This window comes from Anser brachyrhynchus, assembly GCF_964034855.1.
Source record: "Anser brachyrhynchus genome assembly, chromosome: 1".
Taxonomy (NCBI): domain Eukaryota; kingdom Metazoa; phylum Chordata; class Aves; order Anseriformes; family Anatidae; genus Anser; species Anser brachyrhynchus.
The window spans coordinates 43,737,488-43,757,729 of record NC_137694.1 but is presented as its reverse complement, the minus strand read 5'-3'; the positions used below and the strand labels follow the sequence as shown (position 1 = coordinate 43,757,729).

General features: G+C 43.4%; 1 protein-coding gene across 7 annotated transcripts in view; it reads left to right on the top strand.

The window, feature by feature from the left end:
* TCF20 (transcription factor 20) overlaps nucleotides 1-20,242 on the top strand; it is a 119,982-nt gene that overhangs the window by 98,105 nt on the left and 1,635 nt on the right. For 5 of the 7 annotated variants that reach the window (XM_080575572.1, XM_080575573.1, XM_080575576.1 and 2 more), the window contains 3 exons: nucleotides 6,866-6,959; nucleotides 13,496-13,545; nucleotides 16,540-16,667. In XM_080575572.1, the coding sequence (XP_080431698.1) occupies nucleotides 6,866-6,959; nucleotides 13,496-13,545; nucleotides 16,540-16,623 (228 nt within the window). In that variant the 3' untranslated portion in view covers nucleotides 16,624-16,667. The remainder of the gene's footprint in view (nucleotides 1-6,865; nucleotides 6,960-13,495; nucleotides 13,546-16,539; nucleotides 16,668-20,242) is intronic. The other 2 variants (XM_080575577.1, XM_080575578.1) reach the window with 2 other exon arrangements.

The following is a 20,242-nucleotide window of genomic DNA, read 5'->3' as shown; positions in this document are numbered from 1 at the left end:
TGTTTTCCCCCTGCCTTCAGCAGCCACAGCTTTCGCTTACTCTCCTTCAGATCGCTGTGTTTAACAGACAGTGGCATACCTATCCTTGAGGAATTTGTCTAAACTGTTTTTGAACTTGCTTATCTTTTGGCCAGTGCAGCAGCCTTTGGCAGGGAGCCTTGTGGTCTAATTAGTTGTTCCGTAGAAAAGTGGATTTATTTTAAAATTTAAACCTGCAGCCTGATGGTCTCGTTCTTTGCTCTTCTTCTTTGGAAACAGCTAAAATCATTCCCTTGTGCCCACCATATTTGACATGTAGATCTCAGTGCCATTTCTCTTACCTCTTCTCTAAAATACTTAGTCTCATCTCACGTGGAAGCACTTTATGTTCCTAGTTATCTCTGTGGTCTTTCTGTTGTTTTTATTTTCCTGATCTGTCATATTCCTTTGTTGATAGGGTGACAAGAACCACACACAATATTCAGGATATCAGGATACTACAAGTGTAATAAACATAAACATAATGAAGATTTTGCTTTCGTTATCAATTTCTGTCCCTAATAACTTTGTATATTCTGACTGTCTTTTCTGTGGATGCAAGGACTGCGTGATGTTTCTGTGTAGGATGGCTCCTAATGCCTTCTCACGAGTAGTAACAGCTAATTTAGAGTCTACCATCATGTATATGTATAGGTGAAAATATTTTTCCCCATGTGTATCACTTTGCACTTATCAACATTTAAGTTTCATCTCCATTTTATCATTTTACCCAGCACTGTGAGATCTTTTTGCAGCTCTTTACCAACAGTGAGATTTAACTACCTTGGATACATAGTCAAAGTTTGCAAGTTTTGTCACGTTCTTGTTCAGTCCCCTTTTGACATTTGTTAGGAATACGGTTGAATGGCCTAGGTGTCTGCATAGAACCTTAGAAATTTTTGCTGACAAACCCATTCCTTGTCAAAACTAACAATTTATTTCTGTTCTTGCTACTTTCCCTTCAAGTTGAGGGAAATACAGCTCTGTTCTTTGTGCATTTGAAGTGCTTCTGCTGTACTTTAATCGCTTTAATCAGTTTTATGTGTTTTGAATAGGATTTCCCTTTTTTAAGACATTTTTAGTTTTTGTATTTCTTTTTTTTTTCCATGCCATCCATTTTGAGCTGCAGCTTCCCTTTGTGCTTCAGCAGCCCATGCAGCACTGCAGTTCTGACTCTTTTCTGTGTTTCCTGCTGCAGCTTTATAGCACAGTGATGGCATCTTCCAGATCATTGATTTGTCCCTTTGCTGAAATCTTGAAATCTAAATTAGTCCTTAGTTTCTTGAATTTGAGATAGCTGCCCAATCCTACGTCAGTGATTATTTCTTTGTTGTTAGTTGATTTGCTTGCTACACGAGCATGTCATCATTGGCAGGAGATACCTTTTAATAGTGCAAGTGCGAAGGATTTTTTTTTTCTTCTTTTTAATTGCAGGATTCATTTTTCTGATATTTTGTGCCTGTTCTTTGGAGAACTTAAATTGCTTTACAGGAAACGGAAACTAATAATTCAGTATCCTTTAGTAGTGGTTGTTATCTCTAGCCCCAATCCCAAAAGCAATTTTTTTCATTAACCAGTGTCTGTATATCAGAGTGAAAATGCTGTTCTCCTCTCCTACTTCCTAAAAACGTCAGCCCCCCGCCTTTTTCCATCCCAGTCCCTTTTAACAGCAGCCTTCCAAAATCCCTTTTTCCTTTCTCTTTTAGCAAACAGTACTTCTCATACCGTGTGCGGTAGCAAAGATTTTTCAGCTTTTCCTCGTGGCTCGTTGCAGCAAGTCGTCTCTCCGCGTCCTGCTTTCCAGGAAAGGGAAGGTGGCTGCCTGCTGCTTCTGGTGCCCTTTCGCCTGGAAGCCGCAGCCGAGTCCTCTGCTGGCCTGCCAGCTGCTGCGCGCCAAGGAGCCGGCAGCTCTCCTCCTTCCGACATGGCCGGCTCTGAAAGCCACCCTACCTTCTAGCTGAGTTTGTGCTGTGCTCTTCTACAGGAGCAGTTGTTTTCCTGAAAGCATAGGATTTAAACAGATCAAGGAGAGAGTATGGAAAATTTGTGTGAAGTGAAGACTTACACCTGTATAATTAATGCCACGTGTGGTTTTTTTTTTTCCTCTTTTCTTTTGCTGGCTTTTCTTTTTAAGTGACCTTTAGTTGTTGCTTTCCTTTTTATTTCATGTATTTATTCCTGACACTGGCATGTAGGAAGGGGAAAAATAAGGAGATACCTAGAAAGCAAAGCGAAGGAAAAGGGAAGGAAAGAGAGAGCAAAGGAAGAAGAGGCATTCTGGTGGGAGGTATTCAGGAGGTCTATGTGCTGGTAAGAAACTGAAAGAAGCAACCAGTGGGCAAGAAAAACCTTCTAGCGTTATAGACAGTCAAAAACATGACACGGTAGCATCTGGTGTGGATGTCCGCGAGCGTTGGGCAGGCGCTGGTCATTGCCTCCGGGACACAGCCACGTGGTGCTCGGAGCTCGTCCCAGTGCTCGGCCAGGAGCAGAGAGGTTGGGTGGCTCGGGATGTGTTGCTGCACCGACGTGGAGCTGGGAACGACTTCTGCTGCAGCCCTGAGGGAGGCAAAGAATGGTACCCAACACGCACACCTCTCTTCATTTTATTGAGAACAGTGTGCCGTCAGAAGAGCTTACTCGTGTCGTAATGGAGGAGCATGTATGGCCAAAAAAAACCCAACAAACAAAACAAAAAGCAAAAAACCTTGGAACAAAAGGAGTGCAGCTAGAGGAGATTTTAGTGTTTTGAATGAATCAGAGCACACTCCTAGGGCTGTGGTAGCCGTCCCCCTGCTGCTCCCACTTCCAGGTTGGGTGTTGCTTCATTTCGGTGGACAGAGAAGGATGAGCTGTAACGAGGAAGAAATGGGCTGCTAATAGCATGGAGGAGTAGAGACAATGTATCTGGCGTTAATACTATTGATAATTTAGTTCAAGGGATGGAGTGGCTCTTCTAAATGGCACTTTTCAGTCTCTCCAGCCTGTTCTAAGTGAGATGTATGTGCCTTGTGGCCAGAGATGAATTGTGGAGATAGGACCTCAGAATCAATCTTCACTGTGTGGTCTTTTTCTTCTTTCTTTCTTTCTCTTTTTTTTTTTTTTTTTTAAATTGAAGCCAGGAGTTGATTAGATGCCTGGCAATGATTGCTACCCATTGGCACCTCCCATTGGGAGCGCGCTCCAAGTACCAGCCTTCAGCTCTGTCAAGCAGGGGAGGTTAAGCAGGCTGCTTACTGAGCAAAAGGAATTTCTCTTCCCATGAGAGCCTGAGTGCTGTTTCCCTGGCTAAGAATGCTATAATTCCTGTACAAGTGACAAGCAGGCTGCTACCATCTGCTGGTGAATGGCTGCAGGATGGTGGGGTTTGGGTGGAAATGTGCTCATGGACCAAGGAGGGCGATCAGCGGTCGTTAAGCCCAATTTACTTATTTCATGTATGAAACTCCATGATTTTATTTTGGTTTCAGATCGGTTTCTAATTGTAGTGTTCCTCTTTTATTTATTTGTTCTTGAAACATAAATAGGTAAGGATAAGCTTCTGGCCAAAGCCTCAAAAGGTACTGACAGGAGCTATGCATCTTTTTCAAGACACAGCAATAACGTCTTGCAAAAGAAGGCTGAAACCAGCTAGAAAGTTTTTCATCACTATATTCTGCCTTGTTTCTGGAGATAGTTGGAAACCATGTGGCATTACGTTATTATCATCTCTTTCAAAGGTTAAGTGATAGACTCGTAAGTTGTTTTAGCACCATACGACTTCGTAGGGTATCTGCTTTGTTCAGTCAGTCTGTGGCGTGTCAAGAAGGAAGAACTCGAAAGAAAAGAGTAGTTATTGTGTATGTGGTTCCCCCAGCTTCCCCTGAAAGAAGCAGATGGTCGGGGGTCCCAGGAGGTAGAAGAAATGGGGCCATTAGACTGTCAGTGGCTTGTGAAAAGCAGAAGCATCTGCCAGAATGGAGACTTGTTCAGCAGCAGGGGAGCCAGCAGCAGCAGATGATCTCTGCCTTGAGCAGTCGATGGTATTGCAGTCCACTGGGGAATTGCTGTCGTGGGCGTAGCTGCAGGTAACCTTGGTAATAATCTAGTTGGTCAGGCAGGTTGAAAAAAAAAGGAAATAAAGGCTCGATGCTCGTCTTCGGGCGTCTTAACTCCCCACTTTTCCTGCCTAGCCAGTCCAAACTGCAGCCAGAGTGAAAATATTCTGTGCCTGTTCTCAGCTGAGCACTACAGGCGCTCTTAAAATTCCCCAATCTGCCAGTTGCGTTTCTGCGGCAGGTTTCAGAATGGCAAGACGAACCACGCTAGATGCAATAAAGAATTAGTTCAAAGACTAAATTAACATTTGGAAAAGTGTCAAAAATGTTGCTGGGGGTCTTTTTGTTTTCAGCTGTATCACACAGCGCGCTCTTATGACATGCCTTTTTAGTTATAAGAAATATTTTACACAGCTGCAGTTTAATCTCCGCTGTTGTAGCTCTTCTGCTCTTATTGACTGTTCTGTACAGGACACGGTGTTCCAGGGAAGAATGACCTCTTCTGTTGCAGCAGCGTGATGGTACTTCAAAGACTGGATAAAGTGGGGAGGACAGAATGCCTCTGAGGAACAAAACTAGAAATTCATATCTGTGTTCAAAAAGAATAGTCAATTTGGGCTCTGTCCTGTTAGAATAATTAATCTTCGGCAGCCACAGCTCAGAGAGAGAATAGCGTGTCCAGGTAAAGAGCTCCCATTCAGAGCTCCTCAAGCTGCACTTTGTGAATACTTGGCATAGGTGAACCTGGGACTATTGCCAGTACATAATATTCTTCTAGGGTTGATTTCATAGCCAGGAAAAGACATTTTCTATACATGAAACTTGGTTTTACTCCCACGAGAGAGTGAATTACAGAGCAGTTTGGCTAGAGGTCCATGCGTTTTGGTGTATATTTAACTATTGGTTTAGACTTTTTTTTTGTTTTAATGTTTAGAAACTAGCTTTCGTGTTCTGACAGGCAAAAATAAGCTGCCTGGGTGTCTCTTTCTAAGCCTCGGGGGCACTTTCCTTACGTTAAAATACTGAAGTAGTTTGTCATGATACGCGTTCGCTGCTTAGAAGATACACGCGATATAATAGGGAATGTTGAAGATCAGGCTCAAAACGCTTTGGCGTATCTGAGAAGAGAAGGCAGCATTCAAGACTGGAGTTGTACGTGTCATGAGAAGTGATGCCTCACAAGCTTTCCTGCTAGTTGCATCTGCTTTGATTTGAAGAGGGCCACCTGGTTTATGGCTGGAGCTAATTTTGCTTTCATCCTCGTTCAATCATTGAAATACAAACTACAGTCATCGCTGTCTGCAGAGCACAGAAGAGTAGGGAGAGCAGCGACTGTCAGATATTCTTAGTACTTTTTTGAAATGCTGTAACGAAAGCCCTGTTTATTTGGACTGAGGGATTTCTCTGGGGCTGTCATCTTCAGCCACGTCTGTTCTGCAGACCTCTGCTGCCACGTGCACGTACGTCAGGGATGCGAAGAAGTGTGGTCGAGCCCATGTGGCCACCTTGGCATCTGAGGCTGCTCGAATGGTAGAGAAACTCCGCTTTTGTGCAGTGCCAGGCATGCTGCTGGTTTGAGCACGTCTGTTCTGCCTGCTGTACTTGCTGATAGTGTCGATGGGGTACATGTAGTTTTACACTAGCTTTTCCAGCAGAAAGAGAGATTTTAGATCATGTCGTCATCTGTCTGTGTGTAGTCAGTGACCAAAGGCAGCTTTTCATAGCCTGAACTGAAGGTGAATTGTACCGGTAGTACAAGGCCTTGTGTTGGTCACATTTATCAGCAAAGTCCAGATTCCTGTGTCTCTTAGGTATAACTAAGAAGTTGCTGTAGGTGATATTTTTCTGTCAGTAGTCTTTTTGCATTTTAGTTTACAGATAAGAGTGGTCTCTCAGCCTTCTGCCAGATGTGACTTTGTTTTCTTGAAAAATGTCAAGCTGTCAGAAATCAGCTTTCATCAGAATCTTAGATGAGTTGATGAAAATCACTCACCAGATACATTCAATCGAAAAAGTTGCTGTCTGAATGAGATATACTATGGGCCTATTCCATAAAGTCATTTGGGATGAAGTAAATGGGTGAGTGGCTTTCATTCTGCCGCATTCACATCTGTCTGATAATATGATCAAATACATCATTGACCAGTTGAGATGATAGGATTTAAGTAATGGAAATTGAACACGTTCATCAGATGAGCTTTACTACTCTGAAAATAAATGTACGAGCATCTCTGGCACTGCGAGCATTTGTTGGGAGATGTGCCATTTCTGTGACGGTGAGGTATTTTACCTTGATGGCATCTTCCCGTGCTCCATGTAAACCTTTTTTGATCACATATGAAAAAAGGTTCAACTGGACTGCTAGTGATAATGAAACCGATGTGACCAAATTGCTTTTATGCTAATGGTGTCTTCTAAATCATTTGCTGTCGTGCTAATTTTCATTTTAAAGCTACTATAGATTCGTAAATGCTCTTTGCCACTTTTAACACTGATGTCATTGTCAGGTACTGAAACATGGCTCAGTGAAATGGATTTGAGAGAAGTGTTTTCAAGTTCTTTCTGAACGGTTGGTTTGAACAGTTGGTGTATCTTGCCTGGTTAAAGCACAGCTGAAAAGTTTCGTTTGAAACAGCTTATGTTGCCTTTATTCAATAGGCCTTTCTTTCTGTGGTGTGTAAAGACACAGTCTGACATTGTGATACTTGAGAAATTTGTGCTGGAATGTGGTTGATAACATTCCCAGGAAAACGGGGATTTTTGGAGAGCTCGTTACAGTCTTCATTGCCATTTCTTGGTTTCCCTTTCAGAAATGTTCCCATTGCCAGGAACCGGGAGCCACCTTAGGCTGCTACAACAAAGGCTGCTCCTTCCGATACCATTACCCATGTGCCATCGATGCAGGTAAGAAGAAATGACACGCTAACTACATTTCTAACTATGAAAATGCAGTAACAGAAATGATGAAGAATGGCATCAGATAAACAGTGTACAGTAACGCGCTGGGACAGGATGGAACTCATAATGAAAAGGAATCTACCTGAAAGTGCAGAAAAAGCCTGCTTTTGCAGAATGCAGCTACAGCAACTGAAAAGTGGCTGCAATGTGAGAACTGGCTGAAAAAAACTGTAAAAGGATGCAAGCAACCAGAAAGACATTTCCCCTCTTTCAGAGTTAAACTTGTATAGATAGGCATTATAGTGACTTCAAGTGCAAAACGTTTGTAGAAACTTCAGTACCACTTGCAGCACAGCCTTCCTTCTCTCCCTCCTTACAAGCATTTCAGCCAGTCTGTTGAGTAGGTCCAATTTTTATTATTGTGGAAGCTAACAGCTTGGATGGTATGCATTTGCAGAATTTGCTCCTTTTATTCAGTGTTTAGAGGAGGAGTTTGGGGTTCTGTGAGTACATTTGCTTTAGGAATGTATTGTTCACCTCATACAAACACAGGTTCTAGAGAAGACAAGATAGTTGTTTGCAGGAGAAAAGCTTCCTTGGAATGTTGTTATTAGAAGTCTAGAAATTAAAATAGAGTGAAAGGTTTGGATTGTGCAGTTCTCTGCAAGTTCTCACCTTTTGAGACACAAGGAGAAGGTAGAAAGGACTGCTACTTAAAGTGTCTCACAAGAATTGACAAAAATTACTGTGAGTTTTAAATTATTTCTAGCTATGAGCCTAGGCTTATGAGTTAGCATTTTTTGATCAAGAGTGAAAGTTTTCCATGGACGCACATTCTTGGGTAAAAAATCCCGGTTTAGAATAGTGTCCCACTATTCCAGTACTCTGCATCTCACTTTTATCATAAAAAACTTAGTTTAGTATCAAGGAGGTAAGGATTCAAGGTTGTGTCTCTTGTCTGACATATAATTGCAAGCTTCCCGTTCGTTATCCCACTTCCACAGCGGCTCCACCTATTTTATGCTGTTTTTCAAATGTTAGTAGATAGGAAACGAAGTAGGTATGATCGCTGCTGAATGACTACATTGCACTTCTGGCTGTGAAATCCCACCCTAACGGAGCACATTTTATTCCAATAGAAGTGTATTTAATGCAATTAATATAGCAGTGGAATACTACTATTCTCACAGTAGAGATGGAGAAGGCTTGATTTTACATGAAATACAGTGTTACAGAAACGTTGTTCAGGTTGCAAAAATCACATGCTAAAAAATGCCAGAAATAAGGCTGTCCTTGCAAGTTTAACGTTGTTATCTTAGGAATGTATCTTATAAGATAGCGATCACCTAATTAAAGATTTATTTTTCCATAGGGCTCTACCTTAGCTCATAGGTTGAAGGGGAACTCAATTAATGAACATTACGTTATACTTGATGTTTGTGTGACTCTGTATTTAATTTACTGCGTAAGATTCCATCTCAGTTCTGAAAGTAGAGCTGGGGAATTCTCTAATGTTCTTGTCCATCATGCCAAAGAGTTTTGTGAACGTTAACAAACTTGTACATCTGAGATAGAGAATCATCATATTTGCATTCATACTGCATTTAGTAGTTTGTTTCTGGTTTGTGACATGGCCTTTTCAATGCCATGAAAACACAAAATAAATTATAGAGAACATGCCCAATAGTTCGAGATGCTTAATTTGAATTTTTGTGTACAGTATGTAGCATTTTCTGTGTTCTAAATACAGGTATCAAACTTAAGATATTGTCCTTTTTCTTCAGATATTACCTTCCTCATTAAAGCTACTCCACTTCAGCAAATGCAGTAGGATCCTCCAGATGACAAATTTACTGAACAATCATGACTGATTCCCAAGAGCAGTTCTGTGTCATGCACAGAAGAGGCAGTGTTCCGTGGAAAAAATAGTGTATAGTCATACTCTTAAATCCATACTATTAAATCTGTATTAAATCCATGTTAAACGTAGTATAATATGTCTACCATTTGCTACATTGAAGTGGGCTACATTAAATTTGTCATCTCCTAACATTTGTCTCGACATTGCAACCTCTGAGGTTTGTTTTTTTTTGGAGTAGCTTTTTGTATTCAAGTTCCAAGGCTATGCTTGCTTCGTTTTCTTGTACTTGAAATTTTGTCATGAGACATCGCATTGTCATGTGGCCATCTGTCAGAGGGCACCATTCCAAGCTAATTTCCCTGCTTTGAGTAATATGGCAGGAATAAATCGCAAGCCACTTGGTGGGCTGGAGCTGCATGGAGACGGGATACTTTGGCTGTGAGTTTCACCAGCATACTTAAAGAATAGCAGAGGAGTGGTAAAACTTGTGGAACTCTGGTTTCAGTCCAGGAACAGTATGATTTACTGAGAACAAGGACTTCTGGCTTTCTCCTTTCCCCTCGCCTCCTTTCCCCTCCCCTCCTCGATCGCATGCTTCTGTTTCCACTCATCCCTGCTCCTAACTTCTGCTAGACGAGTGCTCCACTCTTTCTCCTGCCCCAAATTTCCCTTACCGTTAGCCTTTTTGCCTTCCAGACCTAGTGCCTCGCAGTTTTGAAATGGTTGCCTCCTTCCTTCAGGCTGCACAGGCCTCAAAAGGCCCTGACAGCTTCACAGCTTTGGGTTCTGGTGCCTAAATCTGAGGCCACAGGTTCATTTACAGATACGACTTGCTCATCCCCAATCAAAAGCACATTGGGTGGAATTTTCAAGGGATTTAGCTACTAAAATCTAAGAAACCTCTCCTGAAGATGTGCAAATCAAAATCCCTTTACCTCCTTGCGGAGGGTTGCGTTTGCTGACTTTGTGTTAAGTTGGCAAGAGAATGCCTTAGCTAAAATTCAGATCCTGTTGCAAGTCAGAGTTTGTTAGAGTCTGTCAGACAAAGTTTGCTGGGATGTTTGACATGGGCAGAATAACTTTTTCCAAGAAAGTTTGAAGGAAATGGTTAGACTGCTTTAGCTGAGGTTTCAACCAAAACAAACAAAAGAGCCCAGCTTGAAGCAGATTCTCAGCGTTGAAAATCTCAGTCTGCTGGTATGACAGTAAAGACCTAGCTTGCAGTTGTTTTTATCTATGGGAATAATCAAGCTGTCTTAATCTATAGCTGCTCTTCCAGTAAATCTGTATAAAAGAAATAAGAAAGCTATATGGAAGAGGATATGATTTTCATTTATGCCCAGGCACAAGATGCAGGCCTCCTGGAGAAGCAGATCAGCAGTCTTTTCTCTTGCCTCACTCTGCTGCCTGCCTATAAACCCTTTTTACTGGTTATGCAGTGCTGCTGTCTTTCCTGTAGTGAATCAAATATAGATAATTCTCAAGTTCCTTCAGCTCTGTGGTAGTTTTCTTTGAAGTCCACTGTCCTGCTAGGAAGGCTGGAGCCCCGCTTGCTTTACTGAGGATCTGGTTCTGAGGCCTCAAAACTTTATGCGGCCATTTACAAGGGCTCTCAGGCCTTTAGACTATGTATGGCTTGTTTTGTATCTTAGGGAAAAAAAATAAACCAGAAAACACTTCCTGGAGTGCTTTTTAGGGTATGTCAGGTCATAAGCACTTAGTGTTTGACAGAGTTACTCTGTCAGCCCTGGAAGTGTGACCGTGCCATAGCTGGGCCTAAAGATGCGTGTCGGATTCCTAGGCAGTTGCACTGAGCCGAAATGTCTTTACCTTTGCATTCCTGTGGATTAGAAGCTAGCGCCCTGACAGCTACTGTTCCCCATCTGAAAGGCAGTATATTTTCGGTGAAATACCTCCAAATGCTTCAGCTCCTTGCAATGCTGGAGGCGGGCCCTGCGGCACGACCTGGGCTCTGGCTTGGCGCTGGCCCTGGTGAGGAGCCAGGTTTTGTGCCACTGCTGCTAATTGGCTGCTATGCGAGGCATGCGGCTCCCTGAGCCTCCCGTTTGTACATATGGATGCTTGTGTATATCCCGATTCAGCCTTCCTTTTAATCTCCTTTCATACAAAATAATCTTTGGCAATATAGGGCGTGCTTCTGTGCAAGAGGACTCCTGCTAGCCATTTCCATAAAAATCAAGATGAGTAGTGCCACTTAAATAATTTTTATATGGAAATGGCTGCGGTTAACGTCGTCTGTGTTTGGCTTGCGTCTGTCCAAATTTATGAAGAGCCTGTGATATCTCTAGATAACTTAGTCCTAGGGATGTCTCCATGGAAACAGGATCTTTGTTTTCTGAAATTTTGTATCTGCTCCCTCTGCTTCTTCATCCCCACCTGGAGTCAGATCCGGACTGTTGCGGTGCGCTTACCCCCACAGCATCTATGGTAGGGAGTATCAGGAACACAATTATTTTTAAAATAGTAAATTAGGAAAAGACTAGCAGCAAAATAAAATGAATTTTCAGAGAGCAGAAATCCTGCGTCTTCACAAGTATCATTAAAGATGAGTAACAAGGAGAACACAGAGGGTGAGACAAAGTGTGAAGCTTGCAGAAGAAAAACTGCTTCTATTAAAAATGTTTTAGGTTTTCCCTGACTACTTTATGGAGAAAAATCTGTACAAACAAGGACGAGCCTCTGTTCTTTTTCCCTTTCTGCCACAATGAGCTGATCATAGCGATGTGTCTGATGACTTCATGGTGAATTGTAATCTGTGATATAAAATACTTGCTAACTGAAATCCAAGCCAGCTTGGTAATGATGAACAAGTTCTGCTGCCTCAGTTATTCAGCTGGTTTTCTAGTGAGCTATTTCTCACAGTTGTCCTTAAGAGAAACAAAAAATTGTCATTAATTAGGTCCTCTATTGGTTGTTGCAACAAAAATGCCAGATGTAATAAGAAATAGAGCTCTATACTCAGATCAGGCATGAGGTACAAGGTAACTGACTTTTATTCCTGATCCTCGTACGACCTTCCTTTCTGATTGACGAGATAGAGAAGTGCATTCACTACCACTGTTGGATTTCCAAGAAAGAAAAAAAATGCTATTCTAACGTACTGTTTATATTTTTGATCGCTGCTCTGTATATTTTTGATTATGTATTATGCAGTGATAATTCAGGATGTAGTCTAAATGTATGATTCCTGCCCTTAAAACAAGACAATTTATTTTACTTCGTGTTACTTGCTAATACCGCATTCGAAATCGTTATCCATGGCAGGATTAAGGGTTTCACTCTTCCTTGCTAAAATCTCTCAAGTAACTTAGCCCAGTGCATGCTGTTTCCCTTTGATTCAGGCCAGAGGCACTCATGTTGAAACATAAGCATTTCATAGCGGCGAGATGCTCTGCCAAAGCTTGGGTGTCTAGAAAGCTTTTCCCTCAAGCTTTAGTTGCAGTCTCCTGCTGTCTGCTAAACTCTTCCAGCAGATTGAAACAGCAGGTAGCGCTGGTTATGCTACATACTTAAGAGCGTTTTAAATTAGCACGTTTTATTTACCATTGCGCTTCTTTCCTTGCTAGCTCTTTGGGTAGGTCGGAGAAGACGGGCGGCTGTAAGCACCTTGCTGCATTCTCGTGCTGTCGGGTCAGCCTGCCTTTGGTTCGTGAGGCGACTGCAAAAAACGATGTGAGAAGTGTGGGCGAGTTAAGAGGTGCCCCTGCAGTGCAGTTCAGGGTGCCCAGGGAAGGCAGCTGAATTCCCTCGGCAGGGTGCTGCTGCTCTTCGACTTGGCTGTGAGGGGGAAGTACAGGCAGCCTGGAAGCCACAGGGCAAGAGGCAGAGTCGGACAGCGGTGCTGCTGCTGCGGGCACTGCTGCTGCCCCCGCAGCTCTTGGAGGTGTCGTCTGAGCAGGAGGGTGAGAGGGGAGGCAACACCTGCACTGCCACTGCCCACAAAGAAATGTTCCGTGGGCTAGCATACTGTGTAATTCCTTCCTAAACAAGTGCTTCTGCATAGGTGCCCCGTTTCTGTAATAGGGTTAAATCATTAATTAAGCTATTTCTTAGATCATAGAAGCTTCACATACACAAATCGTGGAAGCAGATCCAAGAGCAGCATGAGTGACCTGACTACCAGGCGTAGCGTCAAAGCGTAAACTGATCACCAGGATTTGGGATTGCAAATAAACTATCATATACAGCCATAGCTAGAGACGCACACCCCTTCTGCCCCAGTGTTGGCAGGGCCTTGGGGTGAGGCTGAAAGGCAGCGATTTTCCTACCAAGTATAAGGCAGGGATTGTCTGTTCAGATCGGATGAATGTGCCTGTCTTCCTTGTGCTGTAGCAAGGAAGGCTGGAGTAGGTGAAGGGGGCTGGGGTACAGGATTTGTGGACTTGCTATTGTGATTCCTCTCTGATGCAGAGGAGTAGGGAGACTGGGGATGCTTGGACTTGGCTTGGTCATCCAGGCAACATTGTCACTTGGGGGGTTTAGTAATTTTATTTGCTAAAACTTAAGGGGTGGCAGGGACAAACCTGCTAGTAAGACAGTCTTCCTAAAAAAGATGTTTAAAATAAAAATGTATACCTGAGAAGGAAGACTAACATGCGATGTATTATTCAAGTTGTTTTTTATTAAAAATGTAATAAATTGCTGTCTTCTCCTCCCCTAGATTGTTTACTAAACGAAGAGAATTTCTCAGTGAGGTGCCCCAAGCACAAGGTAAGAATCTTCTCCTGTATTAGACCTGCTTTTTTGCTGCCCTCTTCTGGTATCTAAATTTGTTTTAGTAATTTCATACCTGGATAACATCTATAGTCAGAGATGCTTTTAGATGAATTCTTCTGTGATGTGTGCTTGTGGTATATTCTGGGGGCAACCATCGACTTGAGAAGAATACGGAGAGTTTAAGAAGATAAATGAAGTTTTTGCTGCATCTGCTCAGTTGTTCTTTAGATCCTTGATGACTCTTTAGAAAACCCAGCTTCATTTCCTGTCTTCTGTGATAGAATCAGTACGCTGCTCGCTGCCTCTGTTCAAGTGCTTCATTGTAAACTGTGGTGTGGTTTTTTTTTTTCATGGATTTACTGAGGATGCAAAAAGAAAAGTAGCTCAGGGGAAAGTTGTGAACTGCTGTAGTCATGAACCTGAAACACTTTGTCCTAGCAAAATGGTAGTAACTAGGCTGAGTCCTACCATTCAGCCTACAATATACGTTCAGCTCTTCTGTAGATCCTTGGCTCTCCAAAAGACCCATCGTCGTTTCCTGGCTTTGATGATGGATGGATTCAGCATGCTGCTTCTGCCTAGGGTTTGGGCATGCTTAACTGAATGTCCCTGGAGCCTGCAAATACAGTGGTGCTAGGAGCTGGACTTTATTGCTCTGGGTGGAAAGAGGAGACAAGACAGACAGTACACATTCTCTTGTGCATACAAGCAGTGTGATACAGGGCTGGGAATATCCATCCGCCTTCATGCCTCCCACCCCAGCTCCCCCCAGTCCACAGTCCATAAGGGAGGCTGCATCTCTAGGAGCCTGCGGATGTCCTCCAGTCCACTGGTTTTAAGTGCTCTGGGGTATCCAGGAAAATGGCTATTCTCGTGGCCGGTTGGGTACAGTGTAAATTGTGTGAGAGTGTGGATGGCACATGCTGGAAGAATAAATGATAATAGGGAGTAATTCTGTTGCTCTCTAGCAGGGATTAGTTTCCATTTAGTTCTTGTCTGCAGATCTCCTCTCTGCCTAGAATTAGACTGACATCTGGTGGTCTTTTGTCTTCACAGATTATCTTTAATCTGTCTTTTGTAAACACACAAGAATTAGTCTCATGTTCCTTTCTAGATGTTTCACCACAATATGATGCATTTATGTAGATGTATTTAAAATGCACTGGAAGATTCTGTGGGCATTGAGTCTGTGATCCAGACCTGGCCTACTTCCCATCATACAAAAGAAAATCACTTACTCTGTAAAACTGTGGAGAGGATGTTGAAAGTTTGCAGCGAGCTTAACTTGATGCATTAATGTTGCATGAGCCTGCACTTCTTGCCAAACAAAAAGGGAAAGGGTGAGCTCCCCTTACTGTGGAATGCAACTCCAGGAGTGCCACCCTCTTCCCAGCTTTGGATACTTGCCTAAAGAGGATAACGAGGTTGCATCTATGAAGGCTGTTTTATTTTTGCTGCCCGCTGCCTGAAGTATTACAGTGAAAGAGAGTTCTAAAGCTTTTCGTGGCTGGCTTGGGTCAGCACTGCTGTATATTAGTATTCGCTCTGATGGTACCCAAACCATGAAAGGAAACGACTGTTTTATGGAATCCAACCTCTTGGAAAAGATGCTGAAGAGGCACAATGATTTCTGAAGTAATCTTGGGGGGAGGCAAGAGGGGGAACTCTGCCAAATAAGTTGATTTTAAAGTACTTCATGAGGCAATAAAAGTTGTGGATTTTATTCTAAACTATCCCGCTGCACACTTGCTGTGTCGCTTCAAAAACAGAAATTCAACATCAGCAGCCTTTGACACTGAACTTTGGTGGCTTTTGCTTAGTAAATACATGAATCATTTGTTTGCAGTCAAGCAGGCCTTTTTGTTGCCTGCTTGTGACTCTGCCCTTGCTCTGTGGTTCACTAATCATTACTGGTTTGCTGCAAATTCTTCTGCAGGGCAGAATATAACGTCGCCGGGCTCCTTCCTTTGTAGTTACTGGAATGGAGAGGCTGGAACAGAAAGGCTGAAAACCATTGCTCTAGAATGACTGGGAAACAAATTATAACCATTTTTTTTTGCAAGCTACGAGCATGAGCGACTGAAAGGAGAAGAGTTTTAGATTAGACCATTTAAAACCAGGCTGTTAGGAAGCAACAGTTTAACATTAGTAGCTAATTAGTAGCTGTCTAATATCTCACTCCTCTGTTCTTTAGTTAATGGGTGGAAGAGCTAACTTCATAAATCCACTGACACTCAGTAAGTCCCCCAGTATAGTGCTTCTTACCCTTTTTTAGTCCTTGCCTCACATCAGTAAATACACCTCATCATAATAAGTGGCTCCTGGAGAGCAGAGGTGCTCCTTGCCTCATTAGCTGCGCTTAACACTCGAGGCAGAAGCAGGCGAAGTCCAGAGGGACTGGTCCTGCCTTTCCCTGTGCTCCCCAGCGAGCTTTCCCATTTCCTTCTGTCAGCACTGATGCTTCAACCATCCATGTCCTGAATGTGCTACTTTTGCAAAACAGCGGCTTTTATCACGGGGAGAATGCTGTCTGAAAACTAATCATCTTCGGAAGGGTTCAGCTTCCACTCGCAGACCCAGCCAGCTGCGTGTCTGCAGCAAGTGCTGTTGCAAGGGAACTGGTGAGGATGCAGAGGCACAGAAGGGGGCATAGAGGGGATGGGACACCTCACCTTTTAGAGGCACTGCACTCTTAGGTTTTCTTAAGCCATCTGCGGGGTAGTTACAAGTGATGTTGCTAAGTTTGTTCTATCTTTTTTGTGTTAAATTCTGTGTTTCTTAACCAGGCTTTCGTATCCCAACCTCTTTACTTTTGCAAATTTGCCTGCTTTTGTCACAGGGAAAACTCTGTCTGAAAATCTGTGTCTGGTTTCAATACTGACTTCTCTTTCTCTCTCTCACTTTCTGTATGTTCACTTTCCCTACCCCTGTCTTCCTTTTCTCCCTTGTTTTCTTTTTCCTCCTCCTTTTGGCTTGCTGGTTCGTCAGCCCCTCCTTCCTTGCTCTCTTCCCTCCTTGCAGAACAAGATGGTGAAAGGCAGCCTCAGCACAGAGCAGTCGGAGCGGGGGTGAGGGGGGAAGTGTACTCCTGGGAATGGAAATAAAAGCAAGCACAGGTGAGTTGGGGAGAGCTTCCAGTTTCCACCTGCCTTCTCCTGTGGCTCCTTACCTGCAGTGCTCTTCCCTGCTGCTATGAGATAACAAGGTGATCTCGTGTACATGCAGAAAATCTGTAATTACTAATTTTTGTTTCCTATTTGTCCTGCTACCGTACTGTTCAGGCTAGTGACTTCAGTTTTGTTGTATTTCTGCAGCAGTTTCTTCTGTTTAGTGGTGAGAGGCAAAGCATGTTAGCTGTTGTAACTGCTTGATTATTCCCCCAGCTAAACCAGTGGCAGAAATCTCCTTTCGTATTGCCCTGATCATGCCCATAAGGATTTGAAGGGGTTTTTCCTTAAGTCACAGGTAACTGCCTGGTTCTGGTTTGGTTTGTTTTTTAAAAAAAAGTTCATCACAGTCTCTTCAATTCTGTATGTGAGGAAAAATTAATAATGCTGATGAGTTCAAGATCATTGCAGTTTTGATTCCCCTGTTTTCTAGAAATGTAAATACGGGGATAAGTGCATTAATCTCACCAGAAGCCCATTACATTCCTTTCAGACCAGCATTTTCCTTTATTTTGCAAACAGTCGTGGATGAGAGAAGATGGAATTATATCCCCAAGGGGCCACAAATTCAAGTTTGTATAGTTTCTTCTAATTCCTCACCTCCCTTCACACTGGATCCAGGGTAGCTTGTAGATGCTCTTGGTCAGTGTAAGTCAGCAGCGCTGCAGAAGGCAGCAGTTCTGCTCTCGAACCCCAGCTGCCTCCTTCCTCCTGCCTCCCCCTTCGACTAGCACAAACGTTCATACAGCCACGTGTGAACCTGGTCAGAAACTCGATTTGTTGGAAATTATGTTTTGCCACGTGGTTAGGCCATTGTCCTAACCTGGTTTGCTGTGTGGCTGGGCGAATTCCCTGGCACAAGGAGGGAGCAGCACAGAGGTGGGAATCCGCACTGGGGAGCGTGTTGAGGAAGGGATTTCTTACTTCATTTCCGTCGAGTTCATTGCCATTTGGTGGCAAGAGGGAGGTCTAAACTAATTAAGTGATTTCAAATTAGGTCCTGTTGGCACATTTTCCCATTAACTGTAGCCCAGTAAAGTCTCTGGACTTCATTTCAATGCTCAGGTGCATTTCTTACTCCAGGCAGTTGTTTCTCTTTTTCTTGCAACACTACTGACGTGGCTCTTTCATGTCTGAGCTGATGACAATGGTCCCTTTCCCTCGACACCATTTCCTCGCTTCCCAGGCACCTCCTTTGCCCTATAATCTTGCTTGTTTCTCCAACTAAGTAACCGTGAAGAGCTTTTAATGGTGTTTTCTATGAAAGATGAGGGATGAACTGGAGAATTCTGGTTTTTAGTGTAGTGCAGAAGACAGCTAGTGTTTCCTATAAAAACTTTGTAGAGTGACTGCTGAATTGGCCTAGGTCTGTTTTCTGTGATTTTATTTTTAACGGTATTTGTTCTTGGTATTGGAGTGTTGTTAAAACAGTTACCATGCAAACAGTATTAAACTTCAAAGTTTATTATTTGCATAACTTTTGCCTTCTATGGTAAAGGACATTGGGATTCTTTTAAGCTTTTCTCCTTAAGTGTAAAAGCCAGTGTGGTTTATAATGTTTAAACAGGATGGTAGTCTTACAGACAGTGCATCAGGTACAGCAGTTTAACACTAGAGAAGGTGAGGAATTGTCTTCTCAGGGATGATTTTTGCAGGCGTTTTAATAAGGAGTTTGTGACTCTTAGTATGTCCCAGAGACCTTTATGCAGCTCTGTTTACTGCATCACTTCCCAGCACTAAATTTTTATATATACAACAGCAATATATTGGCTTAAGACCTTGCAAGCTGCAGAATCTCAGCACCATGTTTGCTGTGTGCTCTAGGCATCTCTCGAAGGCATCATTTCTTCCCAGTTCTACTTTTGCCTCAGGTAGTTCTCACCTGAAGGTCCTACTTAGCCTCCTCCTTTGGGGCTGAGAATATTTCAGAGATGAAGTTGTCCAGCCTGACCTCATGTCAAAAAATAAAACCCACGCAAATCCAAAAGGTCCTGTTCTTAAAAAAAAAGGGGGGGTTGCTGCATCATGGGGGTAATTAACTAAGGTTAGAGGACTTCTGCCGCTGTCCTGGTAGAACAGCGGCTGCCGTTTCGCAGGCCTTAGTGTAAAGATAGAAGGGGCAGTCAGCTGTTAGGCTGTTGGGCTGTTTCGTCTTGCTTTGCTCCTAGGCCCGGCAAGTTAGGAAAAATCCTGCGCGTTGGATAACATCCAGGCAAGTCAGTGTATTCTGTCTCTGTTTGTTGCTTCTTTCTCCCTGAGCCAGTTGCCTCCAGAACATTTGGATCAACTCCAGATCTGGAGAGTGACTGTGAGAGTGAGTCTGGTGCTCTGGATCTTGTCCAGGAACGGGGAAGGACTCTCTGTGTGGTGAGCCTGCTTTCTCCCGGAGCCAGTGCCTAATGCTCTGGATTGATTCCAGGCATGGGCAAGCGGCACTTGTACAGGAGCCAGAGACAGCAACACGGCCTTGACACTCCTTCAGTGCGGGCTCACAGTTGCACAGTAATGAGCACCACAAAGGTCAGCTGCCTGAACTGTCTAGGAGCCTCCCTCCTTTCCTCTTGAGCTGTAACTCCATGGCTTACCCGTCTGTTTTCATACCTACTTGCCCGACTCTTCGCTCGTAGCCTGGCACCCCCGTAGGAGGGGATGTTTGCAGCCAAGAGGTACGCTTGCTGCGATGTAATCTAGTTGGTGTGCTGATAATCAGAGGGGTATTGACTTCTGTATCACACTAAGGACTCCTGGAGTTTAATTGCCTGCTCTGAATGATCATGGGTGTTACCTTGTTCACAGGCACACCTCGAATGCTATTAGCTGCTTTCCATATGTGCCACGTGCATCGTGAGTTTTGTCTTTACCCAAACCCACTGGCTGGTGGGGAGGGATTTATCCAAGTTGCATCAAAGGGTTAACTTGCTAAATAAATACATTGCTTCTGGGCCTCACTTGTGTTGCGGGAGAAGGGAAGAAAGGAATATATTATTTCAAGCTTTGCTTTCTTGGCTGTGCAGATTAAGAATGAGAACTGTGGCTTAGAGAAATGAAATTTTAACTTTGTCTGCAGTTTCTCTTTTGAACTACACCTCCACCAACGTAGTGAACTCCTGGAGTTCATTTTGTCTCCTCAGAACGTCTGGGCAGGGAGAATGAGCACGCCAAGCACTTGGACATTCCCACATCGGTCTGTAGAGGCATCACGAGCGCAGTCTTTCCATGAACTTTTGCCACCACAGCCTGGCCATTAGGCAACACAAATTGATATTACTTGACCAGCAATTAGTATAACTGTATAACTACCTTTAGCTTGTGAAATCTAGCCATTTCGGTTGTTTGGTTCCTGTGCCTGGACTCCTCTAGTGCTGATACCAGTTTCATTATCTGCTCCGTGTCCACTGCAAGCTACTGTCTACCTGCATAAAAATATTTGGGTCCAAACTGTACGGACAGTATGGCATTCCCAAAGCTGTCATCACATTCGAACGTGCTTGGCCCCTTTGTTTCCAGTTTCCATAGTCAGGACG